Genomic DNA, 19534 nt, shown 5'->3' with positions numbered 1-19534 from the left:
TCATACCTGGAACCAACTTCCTACAATTGGCCCCAGGTAGAGAATAGACAAAGAAACCCAGCCAGCAATTCAGAGCAGTTTTAATGGAGGTGGAGGCTGTACAAAGGGCAGGGCCCACCAAGGGAGGGAAAGCAGACCGTGCCACCCCAGCCTATGGATGGGGCCTCCACATGGACGCCCTTCCTCTGCCTCTGCAAAGAGAGTGGTGAGCCCTTGGGGAGAAGGAAGGAAACCAGCTCAGCCCCAACTCCTGGCCTGAGCCAGGCCCCAGGATGGAGGGGGAACTGCTGGTGTCAGGATGGTGTGGTCTCAGCAGAAAGCAGAAACGTCATCAGGCCTCCCCCACAAAAAAAAAAAAAAAGCATCAAAAGTTCAGGGGCACTGGCCCCTCCCACCCCACCCACCCTGTACGAAAAAGTGCAAAACATTTATCACAAAATGGGGGGCTCGGAGAGGCCCTTAGCCTAGGCTCCTGTGGCCAGCCCTGCCCTGCCCTGCCCTGCCCCGGACACCGCGTCCGGCGCGGTCGGGCCCTGGGCCAGGAGGCCCTCGTGAGTGGCCCGAGGCTGGCTGAGCTCAGGCAGAGCCATGTCATCATGCAGGTGCCCAGCAGGCACTGCCCCCCAGTGCTCGTGCTCCTTGCTCAGGGTTTCAGCTGCACACTGCCTGCCCCAGCCCTGGACTCCGAGCCCAGACGCTGGGCCCTGGGCTGGTTGGTGGGGTTGGGCTGCTGGGAGGGACTGGAGTGAGGCGGGGGACATCCGTCCTCTGTGCTCCCGGCCTGGGCCAGTGCTGCCTCAATGGCATCCAGCTCCTCGCTGGCTGCCTTCATCTTGACTCGAAGGAGGGCTGCATAGGTGCCGTAGCGGGATTTCTGAGGCAAAGGCCAGAGCTATGAGGGCCTGCCCTACACCCTTGGCCCACCCCACCCCACAGCCTGGCCAGGATGTGCTGGATTCTGCTGACATCCCTGGGTGACCTGTCTGGGCCCTCAGAACCATGTCAGTAACAGCTGACGTTTCTGAAGCCTTCAGAGCTGAAGACAATGTGATACTTGACAGATATGATGTCTCCTGACCCTAGTGGCTGTGGAATATTAGCCTTGTCCCCCCAGAAGAGAGAGTAAAGACAAGAGATTAAGCAACCTGCCCACAGCTACGCAGCTGGTTCCGTTCTCAGTGCCATTCCCTCCACATTAACTGGTGCCTGACTGGGGACACCAAAGTGCCAGGCAGAGAGGCTCACCTCAAACTCCAGGTAGGCCTCCTTCTGCCGCTGTTCATCAGCCTCCTTGCCTCGGGCCTTCTTTCCCAGATGGGCTGCCCGGTGTTCCCGCAGCTCACTTGCCATGGCCTTCAGTTTGGCCTCGTGGGTCCTCACCTGCTCCTCCTAGCAGCCAGGGGTGTCTGATCAGCGACACTAGTCTGCACAGTGCCCTCTTGCGTGTTGTAACGTGGAGCACCAGCTGAGCTCCCAGCTTGGGAGAGCCGGGGCTGGGTTTCACCCTCTGCTATCTGTCCTCTGACACTGGCTCAGGGATGGATGTGTGTCATGGCTGCTTAATCACACACACACGCAGCTTGGTATGCACTTGGTCTGGGACTGCCCCTGCCCCATTCTGTCCCATTGTCACCAGATGGGCCAACTGATCTGGGGCTACCTGGGAGAGGCGGGTGGCAGCGCTGGGCAGCAGGGGACGGCTGAACTTCTTCTGGGAACTAACAGCAGCGGGGAAGGGGGGTGCAGAGAACATGGCGGCCACCACATTGATGCGAGTGATCCAGGACTGCATTTGCTCTAGGCTCCTAGGGAGACAGTACAACCTTTTGGGACCCAGGCCGAGAGTCCCTATCCAGAAGAGTCCCTCCTGGCTTAAGGTGTGGTCTGAGAAGAACGGAGACAGTCCCGGGATGAGGGAGGGGAGCAAGGTGGGCAGTGGGGGACAGGGTCTGGAATGGGCAGGAGGTGGGCACTCACGGGGCCTGGAAGAGGAAGACTCGCCAGTCAGCAGTGCGCAGGTAGAAGACATGGGGCCTCTTGCTGTAGTCACTGGCACGGGTGGCCAGGGCATGGTGGATGCTGATGGCATTCTTCAGCTCTACCTCAGAAAGAGCCTTCCCAGGCTGGTACTCCTCCTATGAGGTGACCATCTTGTCCCGCCTCAGTCCTGGCCTTGAGGCTCCCCCCCCCCCCGTCCCCCGTCCCAAGCCAGTCCCACCCCCAGGGCTTGGCCCCGCACCTTTTGCAGGTAGAGGATCATGCCCTTGAGGATCCCGTGGAAGCTCTTCCAGCCCCGCTTGCCACGTGGTGCTGGAGGAAGGCAGGCAGGTCAGGGGGGGCCAGGGAAGGCCCACTCCCATCCACCACCATCCCCAGGGCCCTCCACTCGGCCACGTACTCTTCCGGCAGTCAGGGTCTGCGTGCACCTTTCGCACCAGGGCCCCGTGTTTGTAGACAGCAGCCCCGGGCTCGGGAGTCAGGTCCAGGAAAGGGCTGGAGCCACTGCCACTGCCCCCGCTGACCCTCTTGATGACCTTGGGATTTGGGTCGGCCAACTCAGACAGAGAGCGCCTCAGCTCCTCCTCGTCTCTGCAAGTATGATCACCTCAGGATGCTGGCCGTAGGGCCACATACCCCTCAGACCTTGCTAGAATGCCCTTCCAGTGTTGGAGAGCTGCGGGGCTGTCATGTTACAGCAAGGCTCCTCCAAGCAGCAGAATTGTCTCCTCCTCAGATCAGAGCTCCCTGGGGTAGGGATAGGCCACAGCCGGCCTTCTGCCAACCCCCGCACCCCCTCCCCACTGCAATGTGGAACCTTCCCATCCCTTTTTTTTTTTTTAGGTAGGGTCTCACCCTAGCTCAGGCTGAACTGGAATTCACTATGTAGTCTCAGGGTGGCTTCAAACTCATGGCGATCCTCCTACCTCTGCCTTCCGAGTGCTGCGATTAAAGGCAAGCACCACCCTGCCCAGCTCATCCTCCATTTTTGCATACACTCATACACCCCCCTCCAACTCTCACATCCTTCCTCAGGACAGATACATGTGTGACTCAGCTGTCTTAACCACAGCTAACACCACCAGGATTTGCTCATAGTTGTTACACAGCACCAAAAGGAAGGAATGAGCTGTATGATGGCCCACACCTGTAATCCCAACATGGGGAGGCTAAGGTAGGAGGACTGCCCCAAGTTTGAGGCGAGACTGCACAATAGTGTGAGACCCTGTCTTAAGAAAAAAGTAAGTCAGGCATGGGGGTACATGCCTTTAATCCCAGCACTCAGGAGGCAGAGGTAGAAGGATCATTGAGATAGAGGCCAGCCTGGGACTACAAAGTGAATTCCAGGTCAGCCTAGGCAAAGTGAGACCCTACCTTAAAAAAAAAAAAAGAAAGAAAGAAAGAAAGGAAGGAAGAAAAAATAGATAGCTATCTACTTACTGCCTTGCTCAAGAACCCACAGTAGCTTTCTATTGCCTCCCACACGTGGGACCTACAATACATCTCCCCCAACACTCTCCCACTCTCCATTCTAGCCAGGCCTGTTTCATAGTCTCCCCAGATTGCACTTATTTCAGCCACACCTTTGCCTCCTAAATACCAACTTCCTTTTTCCACTCTCCCATTGCTTAGCCTCCTTCAAGGCTTGCCTCTGAAAAGCCTTCTCTGATCTCCCCCTCCACCCACATCCTGAGCTCTGTTCCTCAGAGGCCTTTTCCTCACAACCAGGAGCTCCTAGCTGAACTGAGCTGTGACTTGGACTTAGCAGACAGCAGCAAATTTAGTGTCCATGGGTGTTTAGGTGAGGGCCCTCCTTCAGCCCTGGAGCCCCAAGGAGTGAAGTGGACCTTCTCCCTCAGACTGGCCTCTTCCAAGATGAAGGGACAGCATGACTCCTTGTTATGTGACACCTGGGTTCTCTCAGACCTGTGAGGGACTATTGTACTCTGGTCGGTGCTACACTTCCAGAGATGTCTGCGTTTCACTTGGGCTGCCAGGAACCTCCCTCCATGTCTCAACACCCCTCCTCCCATCCCAGCCCATCTTGTCAAAACAACTGAGCTAGACACAAGACAGACCCCAAGTCCAGTCAGGCATCTCCAAAGAAGGAAGTGAGGCGTCCTCCCTGCCTCTCTGGGACTCTTTCCCACCCCCTGTGCCCACAGCACCAGCTCTCTGGCCTCCCCAAGAAACCCCATTTGTAACCCCACCAGACAGTCCCAGGACTCACATGGCCCACTGCAACTTTTCATTCTTGATGGAGCTGTACAAGGCCTGGGAAGGAACAAATCAGGGGGTGTGGGTCAAATCTGGGGGGAGGTGCACCATACATACCAATGTCAGAGCTCAAAGTCCACCCTCCCAACTTGGGGGAGGACGTGGAACTAAGGGGAGGAGCATTAATGGTAACCAACAGGCTCTGGATCACAGCCCCCAGGTCCTGGCCCAGCTCAGCCACCCGAGCTGTGAGACTATGGCAGGTATTCATGGGGAGACCAAACACAGCAACATGGAGGGCAGCAGCTAGTCAGTACAGGGAACCCTGGCCCATGGCTGGTGCCCAGCAACTGGTAGCTACCACTATTATCTTTATTGTTATTAAGAGTTCTCCTACTCCCAAAGCCTGATAGGAGAAACACAGCTCTAAAGAGAAACAGTGGCCGAAGAAATTCTCCTTCCTCAACCATGTGCTCCAGCCTGGTTCTGCAAGATAAACTCAGAGCAAATGGGGAAACTAAGGTCCACCCTCTCAGCTCCTTCCCTTGCTAGTAGAGAACAGCGTCTCATGGCTCCCAGCTACAGAACAAGAGCCGGGCATGGTGGCACACGCCTTTAATCCCAGCAATTGGGAGGCAGAGGTCGGAGGACTGCTGTGAATTCCAGGCCATTTTGAGACTACACTGTGAATTCCAGGTCAGCCTGGGCCAGAACAAGACCCTAACTTGAAAACAAACAAACAAAAAAACCTACTACAGAACAAGGTGAGGACTGCCTTCCCCACCAACCCAGAATATTCATTAAGTCCAATGCCAGAGGGCTCACCTCCCTACCCAATGGCACACTTCACCCTGCTGGGGCATGAACATAGATCTGAAGTGGTAGTTTTAGCTTCCAATCTCTGTCCACCCCAAGCTGCTTGAAGCAGTCACTTTTCCTCTGTACTATTCACCCAGAGACATTTGGGAGTCTTGGAGTGGCTAGAGAGAGAATGGCCTTCAAGAGAGGTAGAGAAGACCCCTGTTCATAGGGATGGCCTGGAATATGCCAGTGAACAACTCCCAACTGTGGGGGTGCTTTCTGCCAGCTTGTCTGTGAGTGGGTGTGTCCCCAGCATGTGCATGTTTTGCTGTGTGTGGCGTGTGCGCGTGAGCTGGGTGCAGTGGTGACGTCGGTGCCTTCCCCGTGATGGGACACAGCTCCCCCCCATCCATTCTTTCAACACACCACAGGCTCTGACTCTCACTGCTCACAGCCATGTACAACCACAAAGCTAGCCAGGAACTCCACGCCTACACATCCCAAGGCGTGGGTGCACCTCAAAGGTTCCACCCCACACAGCACAACCCGAGCTGATCGACACGTACCTGGCCCAAACTCAGCACAGCTCAGATCCTGAACCCTCTCCTCCCTTCCCAGCTCTCCTGCCAAGAGACTGAAGTGACACCAAGGTACAACCCATGTCTCTAGCCTTCCAGTTCGATCCCTGCCCTGCCTCAAGACCCCCTTAATCCCCCCCACACACACACCCCTTCCTCCCTTTGGAGGTCCACAACCCTATCAGTGAGTCCCAAGTCCTACTCCCATCTAGAAATGCAGTGGTTGGTGAGGCCCACCTTGGTCCTCCTTCCCAAGCCCACTCCCACCTCGGACTGCCCATGAGAGCTTCCGGGCTCCCCCACCCTATTCGTTCCCACCCATGCCCCCTCGCTCGGTCTCCTGCCCGGCCGCCCGCTCGCTCGCCCCGGAGCCCGGCGTGGGCCGCGGCCCCCCACGCCCTCACCGCCTTCTTCTTCTTGCGGCTCTGCAGGCGACTGACCACCAGGTCGGTATAGAGCACGGGCTTGAGGCTGCGCGAGCGCTGCGGCCAGCCGTAGCACAGGGTCTCCGCGCCGCGGTGGGTGCGCCCGTAGCGCACGGAGCACAGCGAGCGCGAGCGCAGCCGCCCGGCGCTGCTGTGGATACTGTTGACGCCGATCATGCTGGCCCGGCCGGCGCGCCGCGGCCCCCGGCCATGCCCGCTTCCGTCCTCGGCCCCCGGAGCGCCCGGACGGCCTGCGGACGGCTCCCCCCGACAGCCGGCGCGAGCGCCCGGCCCGAGCCCGGCCGGCTCCCACCGACGCACCGAGCGCGCGGCGGCGGCGGCGGCGGCGGCGCTGTGGGCTCGGCGGCTCGGCGAGCGGGAGGGGGCGCCGACGGCTAGGGGAGGGCGAGGGCTGGGGGCGGGGACGGCGCAAAATGGAGGCGCCCGGCCCCGGGGGGGGGGCCCTCGGCGCCGCCGCGGGGGGAGCCGGGCACGACGGGGGCGCATGCGTCGGGGCTCGCCCCGGGGAGCGCCAGCCCGCGCGCTGGCAGCGCCGAGCCCGCGCGCGGAAGGCAGGCTGCGGGCGGCGTCTCGTCTGGATGGGGTGGGGAGAGGGGGGTGGGGGACAGATCGCCGCCCGCAGCCTCCCTCCACGCACAGGCCCGGTCTCTGAGGCCGACGGGGACACCCTGGAGGCGACCTTGTCACAGCCCTGTGACCTCATCCAACCCTCTCACGGATACTCCAAGGTTCAAGGACGTATCCCACCCAGGTCAGATCTACCGACTCACCGGATGCACAGACTCACTTGCATCCCAACCCACAGACACTACGAATTCAGGCGTATACCTCCAGGTGTACCATCTATAACGTACACATCTTCTACTCGCAGACCGATGTCAAATGGAAGATGTACGCTGCAACACCCATGAACACCCAGCCTACACCCAAAGCACAAACGACCCCGTCGCCCAGCCCCTCCTGACTCACAGACACACTCAAGCAAACACCCGAACTCACTGACACCCGACTCGGACACATGTCCAAATTCAGAAGCCCAATACATCCCAAGCTCAGACACTCTGGGACCGGTTTAGTGCAGTCCACGTGTATGGAGTGGTCTGGAGACCCACTTTGTCCTACCAAGGGGGTTCTTTGAGTCTCCCTGGATAGAATCATTAATCGAGGGGTGAACCCGCTGGAAACCCTTCTCCCACCAGCACCAGCTCTTGTATCTCTGACTCTGCCTGGGCGCAGAACCTACTCCTGAGGAGGCCAGAAGTGCAGTCTCTAGTCCTGGCTACAAGACCCCGGCAAAGTCTACGCTCCTCCCAGACTCCTCTACTTCAGGGTACCACCGGTGCAGCGGTGCCAGGAACTTCCTCGTGTCTCTGCACACGGTATGCCCATGTCTCCCACCCTGCCCGTGTAGTGACATTCTCCTCCCACCGTCAGTGCACGCAGGAAGAGAGAAACCCGTTAAAGCAAATGCAGAGTCCAGGGCCACCTGCTCACGTGTTTTCCAGAGCCCGCCCCCTTCTCCCCAAACACCCGCCTCCCGCCGCGACTGCCCGCGTGTGCGCATGTTCCGAGAGAGCCTGTTTGTGGGGGCTGGGCAAGGGGCGGTCCCCAGGCTGAATCACGAACCCAGGCTCTGGCTTCGAGAGCTGGGCCCTTGAGCCCCAGCCCTCTCCTCCCTGGGCTCTCTGCCCAGTTAGTCCTCTGTCCTTCCCCTCCAGCAACTTCTACTCTGCCCCGCCCCCCACCTTGAGCAGCTCCCTGGGGAAATCGCCACCGTCGTTGAGGCCTTCCAGGTTTCCGATGAAGTCCCCGCAGGTCATGCGCTTCCCAATGTTCTAAGGGAAGGAAAGGGCCCTGTGAGGCCAGGGGACCCTTGAGCCTCCCAAAGCTTTGAAGTCGTTTGACGAGAGCCTGTTTTCTGGCTCCCATTTGAGAGCCTCCCTTCCCCCAACTCACGTGGCCGTGGAGGTCAGTGTTGAGGAGCATGAGCGCGCAGGTCAGCGTGTGGGCGCCGTCTAGGGTGGAAGTAACTGTCGGGCTCGGCCGCCTCCCAAGGACTCTTCCCACAGCCACCCTCCCATTCACCGTCTGCCCCTTTTCAGTATCCTCTCTGGCCCACACTCACACCTTCCTAAGACCTGAACCCCACTAGCGAACCCTCCCCTACACCCCTCTTCCAACTGATTACTTCAGCAAAGATCTCCCCTAGTCTGCCCCCAACACTCACATGCTTGATGGACGGGTAGACCCCGTACATGTACAGAGCAGGGCGGGTCCACACTGAAGCCAAGCCCTGTCCTGCACTTAAGGGAGCAACTGCATGTGAACACATCTGCCACCTGCCTCTCACAACATGCAATATGCCTACGCACATGTACAGCTCCATACGCATGTAGCCACATGTGTGTCTGTTCATTATGCTTACCATTGTGCACACATGCCTTCCTGCACAAACACACAACACACACAAACACTCCTAAACGTGTGTCAGTGATCAGCTGGAATAGGCCTGCTCCCAGCCTGCTCACCCTCTGAGGACAGGGCTTCAGGATTGCACTGGAAGTATCGCTGGGAGAAGTGGGCCAGCACACGCTCCCGTTCCTGGGTCTCGCCCATTAAGGCCAGCTCCTTCAGAAACACCCTAGTCGGGGAGGAAGATGAAGGATGTCACCTCGACCTCACTCAGAATCTCCTGACCAAACAGCCTTGGCCTTTAACCATGCCCAACCAGCTGGACAGAGTGATGTCAAGAAATTAGGGGAGGGCTGGAGAGATGGCTTAGTGATTAAGGCGCTGGCCTGCAAAGCCAAAGGACCCAGGTTTGATTCCCCAGGACCCATTTAAGCCAGATGCACAAGATGAACAATGGAGTTCATTTGTAGTGGCTGGAGGCCCTAGCATTCCCAATCTCTCCCTCTCTCTCTAGTAAATTAATAAAAATTAATTAAAAAATAAATTAGGGGATGCCCAGGTGGGACCTTGCACACCCACCCTGAAGAGTGGAGACTGCCCTCAGAAGGCTTAGCACTCACCTGAGAGCTTGGTCCAGAGTCATGCCCGTAAAGACAAAGAACTTGAGGTACTCGCCAGCCACCAGTTTGCTGAAGTCATTGCTGTGGGCAGGGCAGAGAGACAGGTAGGGTTGCAAGGGAAAGTGGTCAAGGGGCCAGCTGGGGATTGCCCAGAGACCTGGGGGCATTAGATGGACAGTATGTGGAGATCCTGCCCCCAGGATACATTCCCGGGCCCCCATCCTCAGTTCCAGCCCGGGGGCTTTACTTCTTGCCCAGGTGCCGGGCCACATCGGCCTTCCTGAAGCCGTCAAGTCGGTACAGCCTCTTGGCTAGGCGCTGCGCAGCCTCCAGATCTGCTTTCTGCCCGTTGGACAAGGTGTCCGTGCTTCCCAGGGCCAGCCGCTCTGTACTGTCCAGCTCTGAGTCTGAGTCGGACACCAGTTGGCTCAGGGGTGGTTCACTGCCAGGGTAGAGCAGCAGCTGAGTGTTGGAGCAGAGCCCTTGGGAATCATCCAGACCCTCCCTCTGCTCCAAACCCAGAAGACAGAAAAAGGAAGAGGAATATGGAAAGGATGTTTTCTTTTCTCTAGGGAAAGAGCTGGTCTAGCTTTTTCTCCATTCACCTCGTTCACAGTTTTCACAGCTCTGTGGAAGTCTTGTCTCAAATCTAATCTACATCCATTCTGCTGCTGTGGACGCCACTCCCCCAGATACCCCAGGGTTTAAGATCTTTTTGTTGTTGTTGTTTTTGTTTTTTCAAGCCCAAGCTCACCAGAAACTCACTTTGTAGTCCTATACTGGCCTCAAACTGACAGTGATCCTCCTGCCTCTGCCTCCCAAGTGCTGTGAGGCCCAAGTTTGCTATTAGATACAGATTTTTTTCATTCCCACACCTGCCTTCTTCAGAACACACACATGCACCTTTATACGTACAACACCTAGGTGATGTACATAAGGGCCGCTTGGGGGGAGGAGAAGTAGGGGTCAGGTAAAGGTCAGTGGGCAGTAAGGACACCTCCTGCTCCCGCCTTTCAGGGTCCTCTCCTTGGTGCCTTCCTCCTACCCACAAAGATGCAGGTTTCTGGGGTTAAGTGATCTGGGGGTCAGAGTGCACCCCTCATCCTCTTCCTCGCCTTCCTTTCCCACCCCAGATGCTTTACTAGCAGAGCCACCTGTCACCCCAGAGACAGAGGCCGGATACTCCTGGTTGCTAGGCAACCCTGTCTCCCTGGCCACCCCCTCCTGTTGCCATGGATTCCATGACTGAGAGGGTAGCAGCAGAGGGGAGAGCAGAAAGGTTAGTCTGTGAAAGGACTTTTCTGGAGTAGGGTGAGATGCTGGATGGAGGGACTGAGGGGAGGGAGAATGGGAGGGAGGGACTAAGGATCCAGTTGGGTGGGGGGAGAGGTTCCAGCAGGGGAGGAGAGGGCCCTCCAGGAGAGAAAGAGGATGTTTTCTGAGGAACTTGCAATCCTGAATTAAGGTTTCTTCAATCACTGGATCTTAGCCTGGGGGTGTTGGGGGGAGGCAGGGAGCTGCAAAGGGCCAATGGAAGTAAGCCTCCAAATGGATAAACAGACATCTGTTAGCCACTCCCCTTGGGTCAGAAATATGAACTACTTCCTCATGTTGAGGATGTGTCCCTGAATCTGCAGGTCTTGGGGGCTGGGGCTGAGGGACCAAAGAAGTTACTCACCTGCTAAGGGGTATGGCCCCCAGCCCAAGGCTATCCTCGGAGTGGGAGGGACTAGGGGGCTCTTTCTTTGGGGCCAGCTTGACTCTGGCCTCTGTCTCCTCCTCCTTCTCCTCCCCTCTCTGGGTCCAAGGACCATCAGCAACAGAGCTCGTACCAGAATCTGGCTCAAGAGGGGCGAGTGGGGCAGTAGCGGTTGGGTCAGGCCGGGGAGCTGGGGGCTGAGGAGGCAGATCAAAGGTGAAGAAGGGGCTCTGGGTTGGGCCAGGTGAGGCCAGGGCCTCCAGAGAGGCGAGGCTGGTGTAGGAGGTGCCCTTGGCCCTGTGTGACTCCAGGATGGCTTCAAACACACAACTGAAGGAGTCAGGCCCATCTGCTGAGGGGCTGGTCCCAGGTAGAAAGGGCACAGGTGACTTGAGAGGCCCGGAATGAGACATCTGGTTCCCTGGCCTGAAGAGGCAGGGGGAATGTCTGATCAGTGCCCCTGTGCCAAGCCTTGGGCAGGAATTCATTAAACTCTCTCTCGATGACTCTGTTATGGGGGGTAATCATCCCCTTTGCACAGGCTCAAACCCCTAAGAAAAAGAGCCACTGTGGTAGAAGGCCCAGTAAGCTCAATGCTTTTGCAGCATCCCAGCCCTGCCCATCCCCAGCGCCCAATCCCCCTCCTTTCCCCTCCCTGCTAATCTCCCTTTCTCCTCCTTTCCCTGATCCGCTTCCCTCCTGCCATCCCTTTTCTATTTCTGGCAACATCTTAAAAGATGCGGCTCCAAGCTGTGGTGGGGTGTGAGACGGAAAGAAAAGCCCCACATCCCCACTTTCCTGCCAGGACTCAGGATCTAACCAGTGCCCCCATGTCCCCAAGCTGGCCTCTGGCCTCTGATCCTTTAGAAGTCAGCCTCCTCTGTGTGGCTCCCCACCCTCATCCCTGGGTTCCCTGATGACCCCACATTCCCAGTGCTCTGCCAGGATTCAGACTTAGGTCCAGAATCGCCTCCCCATGCTTGTCTACCTGGTCCTGACTCTGCACGGACCAGCACCACCCTCATCTCTCACCCCAGGCCCTGTGACCCTAGCTCTACCTCTGAGCCAGCGAGAAGGAGCAAGCTACTCATCTTCTCCTATCGCCACTCACCGAGGAGCCCCCTCAGAGGCCTCAAACACCTCATCATCCACATCCTCTTCCCCTCCTGCCTCATCCTCATCTTCATCATCACTGCCCAGACTGGAAGGAGGACCAAGGTGTGGGCCAGGATGTGGGGCGGGTGGGCGGGCAGTTCCAGCAGGACCCTCAGAGCTGGGCTGACTCTCAATGGCCGAGTCAGCCTCCTCCCGCTCAGCCAGCACCTCATCGATGTCAGTCTCACGGTAGCACCGCAGGGGCACTGTATCCAGATCCGTCTCAGAGTACTTGGCTGCTCGCCCCACAGCCATCCCAGAGCTCTGTCTGGAGTCCACTCGGTGAGGTGATGGGGTGACCTGCTCTGGGGGCTTAGCACCTATAGTATGTATAAGCATCCAGATCAGGAGGTCATGCATGTTGGACAGCTCCCCCCTGCCCTGTAAGGGCTGCAGTTTCATTGCCAAGACGGCATTCCTCCTGCCACACCCTTCACCAGGTACCCGCGGTGATGATTTCAAACTAAAGCACCTGTAAAATGGCTATGAGAAGTCTGAGGGAAACCAGCCTCTTCTATTCCCAAGGACTGATCATTGATATCTTGCCATTCTCTCTCTCAACCACCCAGTTTTCTCCAGAGGCTCAGGCCCAAGTAGCACAGATGGGAAGACAGAGGCCTAGAGGGCTTCTGGCTGGCTCAGGAGCACAGGCCCAGAGTAGGCATGAAGAAGGTTCGAGGGAAAGCTCTCTGCCAATTCTCAGTTGCTATGGAGAAGGCCATGCCCTCTTCCCCTGGCTCCAGTCCAGGACTTACCTGAGCTGGGGTGGTCCAAGGAGCCATAGAAGAATTCCCATTTGGCTCGGGCGATTCTCTGGGCATGAGATGAGACTTCTTGGGAAGGCCAGGTGTCCCCCTGTGACAAGGAGGGAGAAACAGGCACAGGCCACCAGAAGGAAAAAAAAAAAAAGCCAGATATACAAGGACAAAGGAGTATGGGACAGAAGAAAGAAAACCACACAGGGGCAGAAACAGAGGGCAAGAAAGAGATAGATTTAGGACATTCAAGAATTCGGAGTGAGCGGCAGGCAAGCCCAAGTCTGAGAGTGGCTGAGTCTTGCCCGTCACTGAGGTGCTGCCACCTCAGGGAGCCCGAGGCAGGCTATGTACCTGGTTCAGGAATCCAGTGTGTGCAGGTCCTTGAAGGAGCATGGCCAGGTGCTCAGAAGGACCCCCCAGCCCGTTGGGAAGAGAGGAGTAAAGACCATCTGCCCCGACCTGGGGTGGGACCAGCTGCCCACGTGAGGGGTCTCTGCTGCCAGGAAGGACAGAGCTTCCTCCAGCTGGTAGTGGGTCTGATGTAGATGCCTCCAGTCGCAACTTCCGGTTGCAGCCAGGCCCAAAGGCTAGGGTGGGCTTGGGTGGAGAAACCCCTCCCAAGTCCCAGCTCCGACTCAGACCCCCAGGAGCAGGTAGGCCATTCAGTGGCCTCACGCTGGCCTTCTCCACAAAGCGGAAGATGACCACGGAGCTCCGTGCCCCTGGAGGAGGCTGACCAGTTGGTGAAGAGGGTGCCCAGGGTGAGGGAGCAACACGGGGCGAGGGGGGGCCACGCAGAGGGGTACAGGGTGCTGTCACACGTCCCAGTTCCCGGCCTCGGGGACCTGGACCAGCTACTCGTCGTAACAGGGAGCCGGTGCTGCCATACATGCTGGCTGGGGGACTCTGGGGCACCGGGCCTTCGGGGAGCCAGCGGCGAGGGCATCGTGGAGGGGAGATGGCACAGTCACCTTCTGAGCAGAAGCGCATGGCACCCTGGGCCATGCTGGGAATGGGGGGTCAGGCTGGGGGGGCAGGGATGGCAAGGCCAGGTGGGGAGTGAGGGGGCTGCATGCTCTTCAGACAGGCCTGCAAGAGAGAAAAAGGGGCAAAGGGAAAGTGCCAGGGAGTTAGATGGGCAGGACAGCAGAGTCAGGGAAGAAAAGCATGCTGGCTCCTCTCAGCTTTGGGGACCTAGCCTGGTTTGAGACTATGGGATCATTCATCCTCGCCCTGGGGGCTCCTTCCATGGAGGCTGTGAGGAAAATGACTGTCAACGTAATGAGTCCCAGGCATCTCTCTTCTGTCTGAGGGTCCCTGAGCATCCCCAGGGGGAAAAAATCCAAGTCAGCACAGAAGTTTGGTGAATTCAGTCCCTGGGGCAACTAGGAGCTTGTTCTGTGTGGAGGAGGCCCGCTGGCACCCCACCATCTGGATTGTATAGCCCTGGGTCCCCTATAGTCTACCTTAGGGGAGCCTCTCACTTAGGAAAGGGAAATGCAGGCTTCCTAGAAGGAGACGGAGGAAGAGAGGTTACATAGGGACAATGAAGAGTTGAGAGGCACAGGGTAGAGGGGACAGGAGAGGCCTGAACAGAGAAACCTCCTAACCCCAGTCCACCGATGCTGAGTGGAGAAGACATTCCCCACGCAGGTACAGATACACAGATGCACACATGCACATGTGGATGGACACATATATCAATCCATAGTTAAACACACAGGCAACACCCTGCAATACACACAGACACAGGCAATACTGCTCCTAGACACACCCTCATCCACTCTCAGTCATAACAAGTATGTGTATAATGGAAAGACGTCTGTTTTACACACACACACCATCATTAAACAGGAGCACACAAAGAGGTAGCCAGGCTCTCATCCTTCCATGCACGCAGAGACAGGTGTCTCAGACACACAATCTTACTGGTCACAATCCATACAAACACATACACACTTCCACACATATTCTATCAGACACACACACACACACACACACACACACACACACACCCTCCCCTCCCCCCGCCGGTCACCAGATTTTTTTTTTTTTTTAGGGGGAGCTGGATCACATCCCTCTTTTTCCCTTCTCCCCCCACCCAAGGGTATGACATATCTTGTCCAGCCCAGGAGGGATCAGAAAGGGGCAATGGGGCCGCTTGGTGGCAAAGCAGGGTAGATAGAGACAGCTGTCAGAAACAGCAACCCTGCCAGAGGGTTCTTTAAGCTCCAAAGGGGGCCCTGCGCATCCCCTGCTCCGACCCACCCCAATACTCACCGCTGCTCAACCGGAGCTGGAACCGAGGAGAGGTAGAGAGGCTGGGCCCAGCTCAGCTGTGAAGGCAGCGCGGCTCCCGCTTTCTCCAGGCCCGCCCGCCTCTCAGTCCCTCCTCCACCCGCCCCACGCGCCGCTCAGGCAACGCTAATCCTCCCCACCTCCCTCCTCTCCCAGGGCCTTGAGTCCCAAAGGCTGCCAACCTCCCCGCCGCTAGGTCCCCGCTGGGCTCTCCTACCAACCTAGGACCCACCCCAGACGAAAGGGAGAGTGGGGAACCCCCAGTTCTGTTCCCCCAAATCCTTACATGCCCCCGCCCCACTAGTATTCAGGTCTCTTTCGCCCACCGCCACCTGAACCACCACACGCAGGGCCCAGCTGCACACGCGTGTCCCGCTCCAGACCCCACGCGTGTCCCTAGGAGGCTGCCACATGACCTGTTACATGCCACACGCGCTCCCGCCCCCACGAGCACGCGGCCACGCAAAGCACACGGTACGAGTGGAGACCGGACCCGCCCCCTGGATCCAGGAGACCAGCTATGGAAGGGACATCGGGGGAACACCGTCTTGAACCCTTCGGGGTTCCATGACTCAGACCCAGGAGTCCTAATCCTGACCACACACCCGGAGCGCGGAGGAAGGATAAATCAGACTTCAGGAAGAACTTCCTGGCTGCCTGTTAGTCGTCCCGCCCGTCCCCGGGCAACAGGGGAGCAGGGATGACCCTGAGACTGGAAGAAGTGGAGGACAGGCACCTCTGATGCCCTTGGCTGGGGGTAGAAGGTGGGGTGGGGGGTCCTGCTATTTTAGGGAAGCGCCACACGAGTTACTATGGTAACTAGTCTCCTTTGGAAGGCCAGGGAGGGCACACGATAACCTCGGAAGAAAGTGGGGGTCGGCTCGGGCGGTCAGGGGGCGCGAGGAAGTGCGAGGCAGGGGGTGCGCGGGGCTCACCGCGGGGAGGGGTGGAGCGGGTTCCGCGCGGTGCTGAAGGGGACAGCGCCAGATTTGTCGTAATGCGCAAGCGCAGAGGCGCGGACAAAGAGGGAGGGGGAGGAGGCGCGCGCCCGAAGGTGGTGCGCGCCCACAAGGCTGTTATCTTTGCAGAGATCCTTCTTCCAAACTACTCTTTCCCCAAGCAAGATAAGGATGAGGATGCAAGCCCCTCACCCAACTTCACCCTCTTTTGGCCCCTTCCTGGGCTGACTTCTCCCTTCTCGCTACGTGGAGGAGTAAGGGCTTCTGGGAAAACTAGGATGTCTGGGTTCGTTATCCCTGTCTTCGTTTGATCCTAGTCAAGGCATTTCCTTCCCAGGGCCTCGGTTTGCCCATCTTTAAAATGGAGTCACTTGCCCATTTTGCAGAGGCACCCCAAACCCCGATGACATAACGGATGGAAAGCAGTTCTCGTTCCGAAGAAGCGGCTGAAGTTTGTCCACGAGTGCGCGGTCAAGATCGGTGCAACGGCCCTCGAGTCCTTTACACGCCCCCACACCACCTCGGACATTGGAGGAAAACTGGGCTTTCCCAGGGCGGAGTATGGGGTTAGGGCCTGGGGGCGCCGTGAACGGGAATCCCAGTGGCTCAGTTCGGAGCTCTGCGGAGTCACTACCCTACAGTGAGCACCGCCCCTACAATCTACAATGAACCCAAGGAATGTGAGAAGCAGTACCCTTGGTGGGCTGCACCCAGCACGGATTCCTCTGGGGGTTATGGAAGGTGGAGGCCCAGCTGGATCTGTAGTTCTTTTGAGAAACCCCACCCCTGTGTCTCTTTCCTTGGGCAAAAACGTCCGCGATGTCTTCAAGTGGAAGGGGATAAATTAGGATAGTTCTTTACTCCGTAATTCACCAGGAATGGGGTCGAGCCAGTTTGCTAGATAAAAAGAAATATTCCACCGTTGCCTCGTTTATTTATTCGTTCTTTCAGCAATTTACTCATTGAGCACTTTCTGCGGTTTTAGACAGTAAGGTCTTGGGCAGTTTTCTCCTATTTTCCAAAGGCGCTAAAAGCCACCAAAGGACAGAGGGAGGCCCTCCGCAACCTAGGAGCTCTGGCTCCGCCCATTCTGCCCCTGGCCTTGCCTACTCCTCCTATCACCACTTCACTCAGAAACAGCTACCGGCCCATGACGAAGACAGAAACCGGTCTTGGCTCACCGCTCCTCCAGCCTCGGGCTTCGAGCCCTGTAGCTGAGAAGGCGAGATCTCATGGTACACTACTACTCTGTTCCGACTGCATTTCGCGGTCCATCCCGCAAGCTTCCAGCTAGGATTCTCAGTGAGACCGCACTCGATTAAATCGGTCTGTCTTTACAGACCAAGGAGGCGGGCTCACTGCAGCCGCTTCAAGGCCAAAGCGAGATCTTACTGCGCACGCGCAGCAGCCCGTCGATGGAGCCACCAATGGAGCCGTCCGGAGGGGAGCAAGAACCCGGAGCCGTCAGGTACCGAGCACTGGAGGTGCCCAGGGAGGGGGGGGGGGAAGAGAGACCCGTGGGTGGGGGAACTGAGTCCAGGACCGGCCTGGGGGCTGCGGGACATTCTTGCGAGCCGGTGTGCAGGGGCATAACGGAGGAGGGCTGGCCCGTGACAGCGGCCTGAGGACTTAACGCTGCTTTCCCCGTAGGCTCCTTGACCTGCCCTGGGAAGACGTGCTGCTCCCGCACGTCCTGATCCGGGTGCCGCTGCGCCAGCTGCTCCGGCTGCAGCGCGTTAGCCGGGCCTTCCGGGCACTGGTGCAGCTGCACCTGGCCGGGCTGCGGCGCTTCGACGCCGCTCAGGTGAGCCCGGGGCCAGCGCCCCGCCTCCGACCTGGGGCCCCGCCCCGCCCCGCCTCCAGCCCAGCCCAGCCCCCAGCTGCACTGGAAACCCTTCCCGATCTCCCCTCCCACTTCCCCTCCTCCCTCCCCGTGCGGCCCGGGCTGCCCGAGAAGCGATCCACGCACGCAGCGTGGACAGTCCAAATAGCCAGTACCGGGAATGGTCTTTCCCTTGTAGGAGAGGTGGCAAGCCCCGGAGTTAGGTGGCTGCCAGGAAAGAACTCTGGGGCCGAATAAGCAGCTGTTGATCCCGCCTTCCGAGACGGGCTGAGTCCCGGTGCCTCCCCTCGCCCGCAGGTGGGTCCGCAAATCCCGCGGGCTGCACTGGCCCGGCTACTGCGGGACGCCGAGGGGCTGCAGGAGTTGGCGCTGGCTCCGTGTCACGAATGGCTGTCGGACGAGGACCTGGTGCCGGTGCTGGCACGGAATCCTCAGCTACGGAGCGTGGCGCTGGCCGGCTGCGGGCAACTGAGCCGCCGAGCGCTGGGGGCGCTGGCCGAGGGCTGTCCCCGCCTGCAGCGCCTTTCACTCGCACACTGTGACTGGGTGGACGGGCTGGCCTTGCGTGGCCTCGCCGACCGCTGCCCGGCCCTGGAGGAGCTGGACCTCACAGCCTGCCGTCAGCTCAAGGACGAGGCCATCGTGTACCTGGCTCAGAGGCGAGGCGCAGGCCTCCGCAGCCTCTCGTTGGCGGTCAACGCCAACGTGGGGGACGCCGCGGTCCAGGAGTTGGCTCGGCACTGCCCTCAGCTCGAGCATCTCGACCTCACAGGCTGCCTCCGCGTGGGAAGTGACGGTGTCAGGTGCCTGGGCCTGGGGGGGGGGGAAGCTGCAGGGTGAGAAGAAGGCCTGGGGGGAGCTGTGGGGGGGTGCTAGGGTCCGATTGTAGTTCTCAAAAGTCCATCTGGAAGTTCTAGACCTTTCTGCTAACCACAGTACCCCCACGGTGAACAGAAAGGCCTCTAGGATTAGAGTCCTTAGTTTAGGAAACTTTTGAACCAGTATGTACGCAGTGGGAGATTTCACATTGAATCAATTTCCAGCATTCCTGCAACAAGGGGGTAGAGTCCTGAAACCCTGAGCTGAACTGGGGGACAAAGTCCTTCTAAGAGCTGGGAGCGTCCAGCTCACTGCAAGCTCACTGGAGCCTGGAGTGACTGATCCCATCTGGGCCCTCGCCCTTGCGTTGAAGGGAAAGCCTGGAATTAGCTGGAGCCAGCTACAGGCTGAGTGGGCCCTCCCCGCAGAGGGTGCGGGGGTGGGGGCGCCTTCTGTCCCTATCATCACCCAGCTCCTCCCTCAGGACGTTGGCCGAGTACTGCCCGGCGCTGCGCTCGCTGCGGGTGCGGCACTGCCACCATGTGGCCGAGCCGAGCCTGAGCCGCTTGCGGAAGCGCGGAGTGGACATCGACGTGGAGCTACCGCTGCACCAGGCCCTAGTGCTGCTCCAGGACATGGCGGGCTTTGCACCCTTTGTCAACCTACAGGTCTGACTGACCCTCCTGCCGGTGGGAGCACAGCTGGACTGTGTGGCTGAAGCCTGACAATGAGCAGTAGGGAAAATGAACTCTGGGGACCTCTGGTGAGAGTCCTGTGCCCCGCCCCAACCTGGAACTTCAAATAAAGAGCTTTTTAACCCCCCTTGCTTTGCTGCCCTGTTACAGATAGAGTGTCAGGCAGGGGAGGGACTACTCTCAGGCCAAGTAAGTATGCCAGCGGGGAAGGAGGGCAGAAATGACCAGAATACACT

At 58.5% G+C, this 19534-nt stretch overlaps 2 protein-coding genes across 4 annotated transcripts; one reads left to right on the top strand and one right to left on the bottom strand.

Moving 5' to 3' along the window:
- Positions 1 to 62: 62 nt before the first annotated feature.
- On the bottom strand, positions 63 to 15936 carry Psd (pleckstrin and Sec7 domain containing). Of its 2 annotated transcripts, XM_045146525.1 has the most exons (18): positions 15918 to 15936; positions 14965 to 15020; positions 13036 to 13773; positions 12682 to 12781; positions 11883 to 12246; positions 10751 to 11197; positions 9320 to 9514; positions 9073 to 9153; positions 8569 to 8681; positions 7997 to 8055; positions 7786 to 7875; positions 4229 to 4272; positions 2399 to 2589; positions 2240 to 2310; positions 1978 to 2135; positions 1661 to 1805; positions 1246 to 1389; positions 63 to 874 (listed from the first exon to the last, which is right to left on the bottom strand). In XM_045146525.1, exons 3-18 carry the CDS (start codon positions 13687 to 13689, stop codon positions 644 to 646), a joined length of 3087 nt encoding a protein of 1028 aa, XP_045002460.1. In that variant the 5' UTR covers positions 13690 to 13773; positions 14965 to 15020; positions 15918 to 15936; the 3' UTR covers positions 63 to 643. The 2 variants fall into 2 exon arrangements, with proteins under 2 accessions (XP_045002460.1, XP_004659462.2); XM_004659405.2 differs by lacking the exon at positions 15918 to 15936 and having other exon boundaries at positions 14965 to 15115.
- On the top strand, positions 15137 to 19425 carry Fbxl15 (F-box and leucine rich repeat protein 15). 2 transcript variants are annotated; one of them, XM_045146560.1, is made up of 7 exons: positions 15137 to 15641; positions 16071 to 16227; positions 16328 to 17176; positions 17282 to 17409; positions 17592 to 17745; positions 18082 to 18587; positions 19088 to 19425. In XM_045146560.1, the coding sequence occupies exons 3-7, from the start codon at positions 17174 to 17176 to the stop codon at positions 19275 to 19277; spliced, it is 981 nt and encodes a 326-aa protein (XP_045002495.1). In that variant the 5' UTR covers positions 15137 to 15641; positions 16071 to 16227; positions 16328 to 17173; the 3' UTR covers positions 19278 to 19425. The 2 variants fall into 2 exon arrangements, with proteins under 2 accessions (XP_045002495.1, XP_045002490.1); XM_045146555.1 differs by lacking the exon at positions 16071 to 16227.
- Positions 19426 to 19534: the final 109 nt, after the last annotated feature.

Source organism: Jaculus jaculus, chromosome 1 (assembly GCF_020740685.1).
Source record: "Jaculus jaculus isolate mJacJac1 chromosome 1, mJacJac1.mat.Y.cur, whole genome shotgun sequence".
NCBI classification, from domain to species: Eukaryota; Metazoa; Chordata; class Mammalia; order Rodentia; family Dipodidae; genus Jaculus; species Jaculus jaculus.
Note: the sequence above shows the minus strand (reverse complement) of the source record. Positions and strands in the feature narration are given on the sequence as shown.

Bases quoted from the DNA above. Each gene is read 5' to 3' on its own strand.
- Psd (XM_045146525.1), bottom strand. From the start codon at position 13,689: ATGGCCCAGGGTGCCATGCGCTTCTGCTCAGAAGGTGACTGTGCCATC. The intron at 12,782-13,035 runs GTACATAGCCTG...TCCTTGTCACAG, and splicing joins ACACTGGATTCCTGAACCAG to GGGGACACCTGGCCTTCCCA. The intron at 9,515-10,750 runs GTGAGTAACTTC...CTACCCTGGCAG, and splicing joins GGGGCCATACCCCTTAGCAG to TGAACCACCCCTGAGCCAAC.
- Fbxl15 (XM_045146555.1), top strand. The intron at 17,746-18,081 runs GTGAGCCCGGGG...CCTCGCCCGCAG, and splicing joins GGCGCTTCGACGCCGCTCAG to GTGGGTCCGCAAATCCCGCG. The intron at 18,588-19,087 runs GTGCCTGGGCCT...CTCCTCCCTCAG, and splicing joins GTGGGAAGTGACGGTGTCAG to GACGTTGGCCGAGTACTGCC.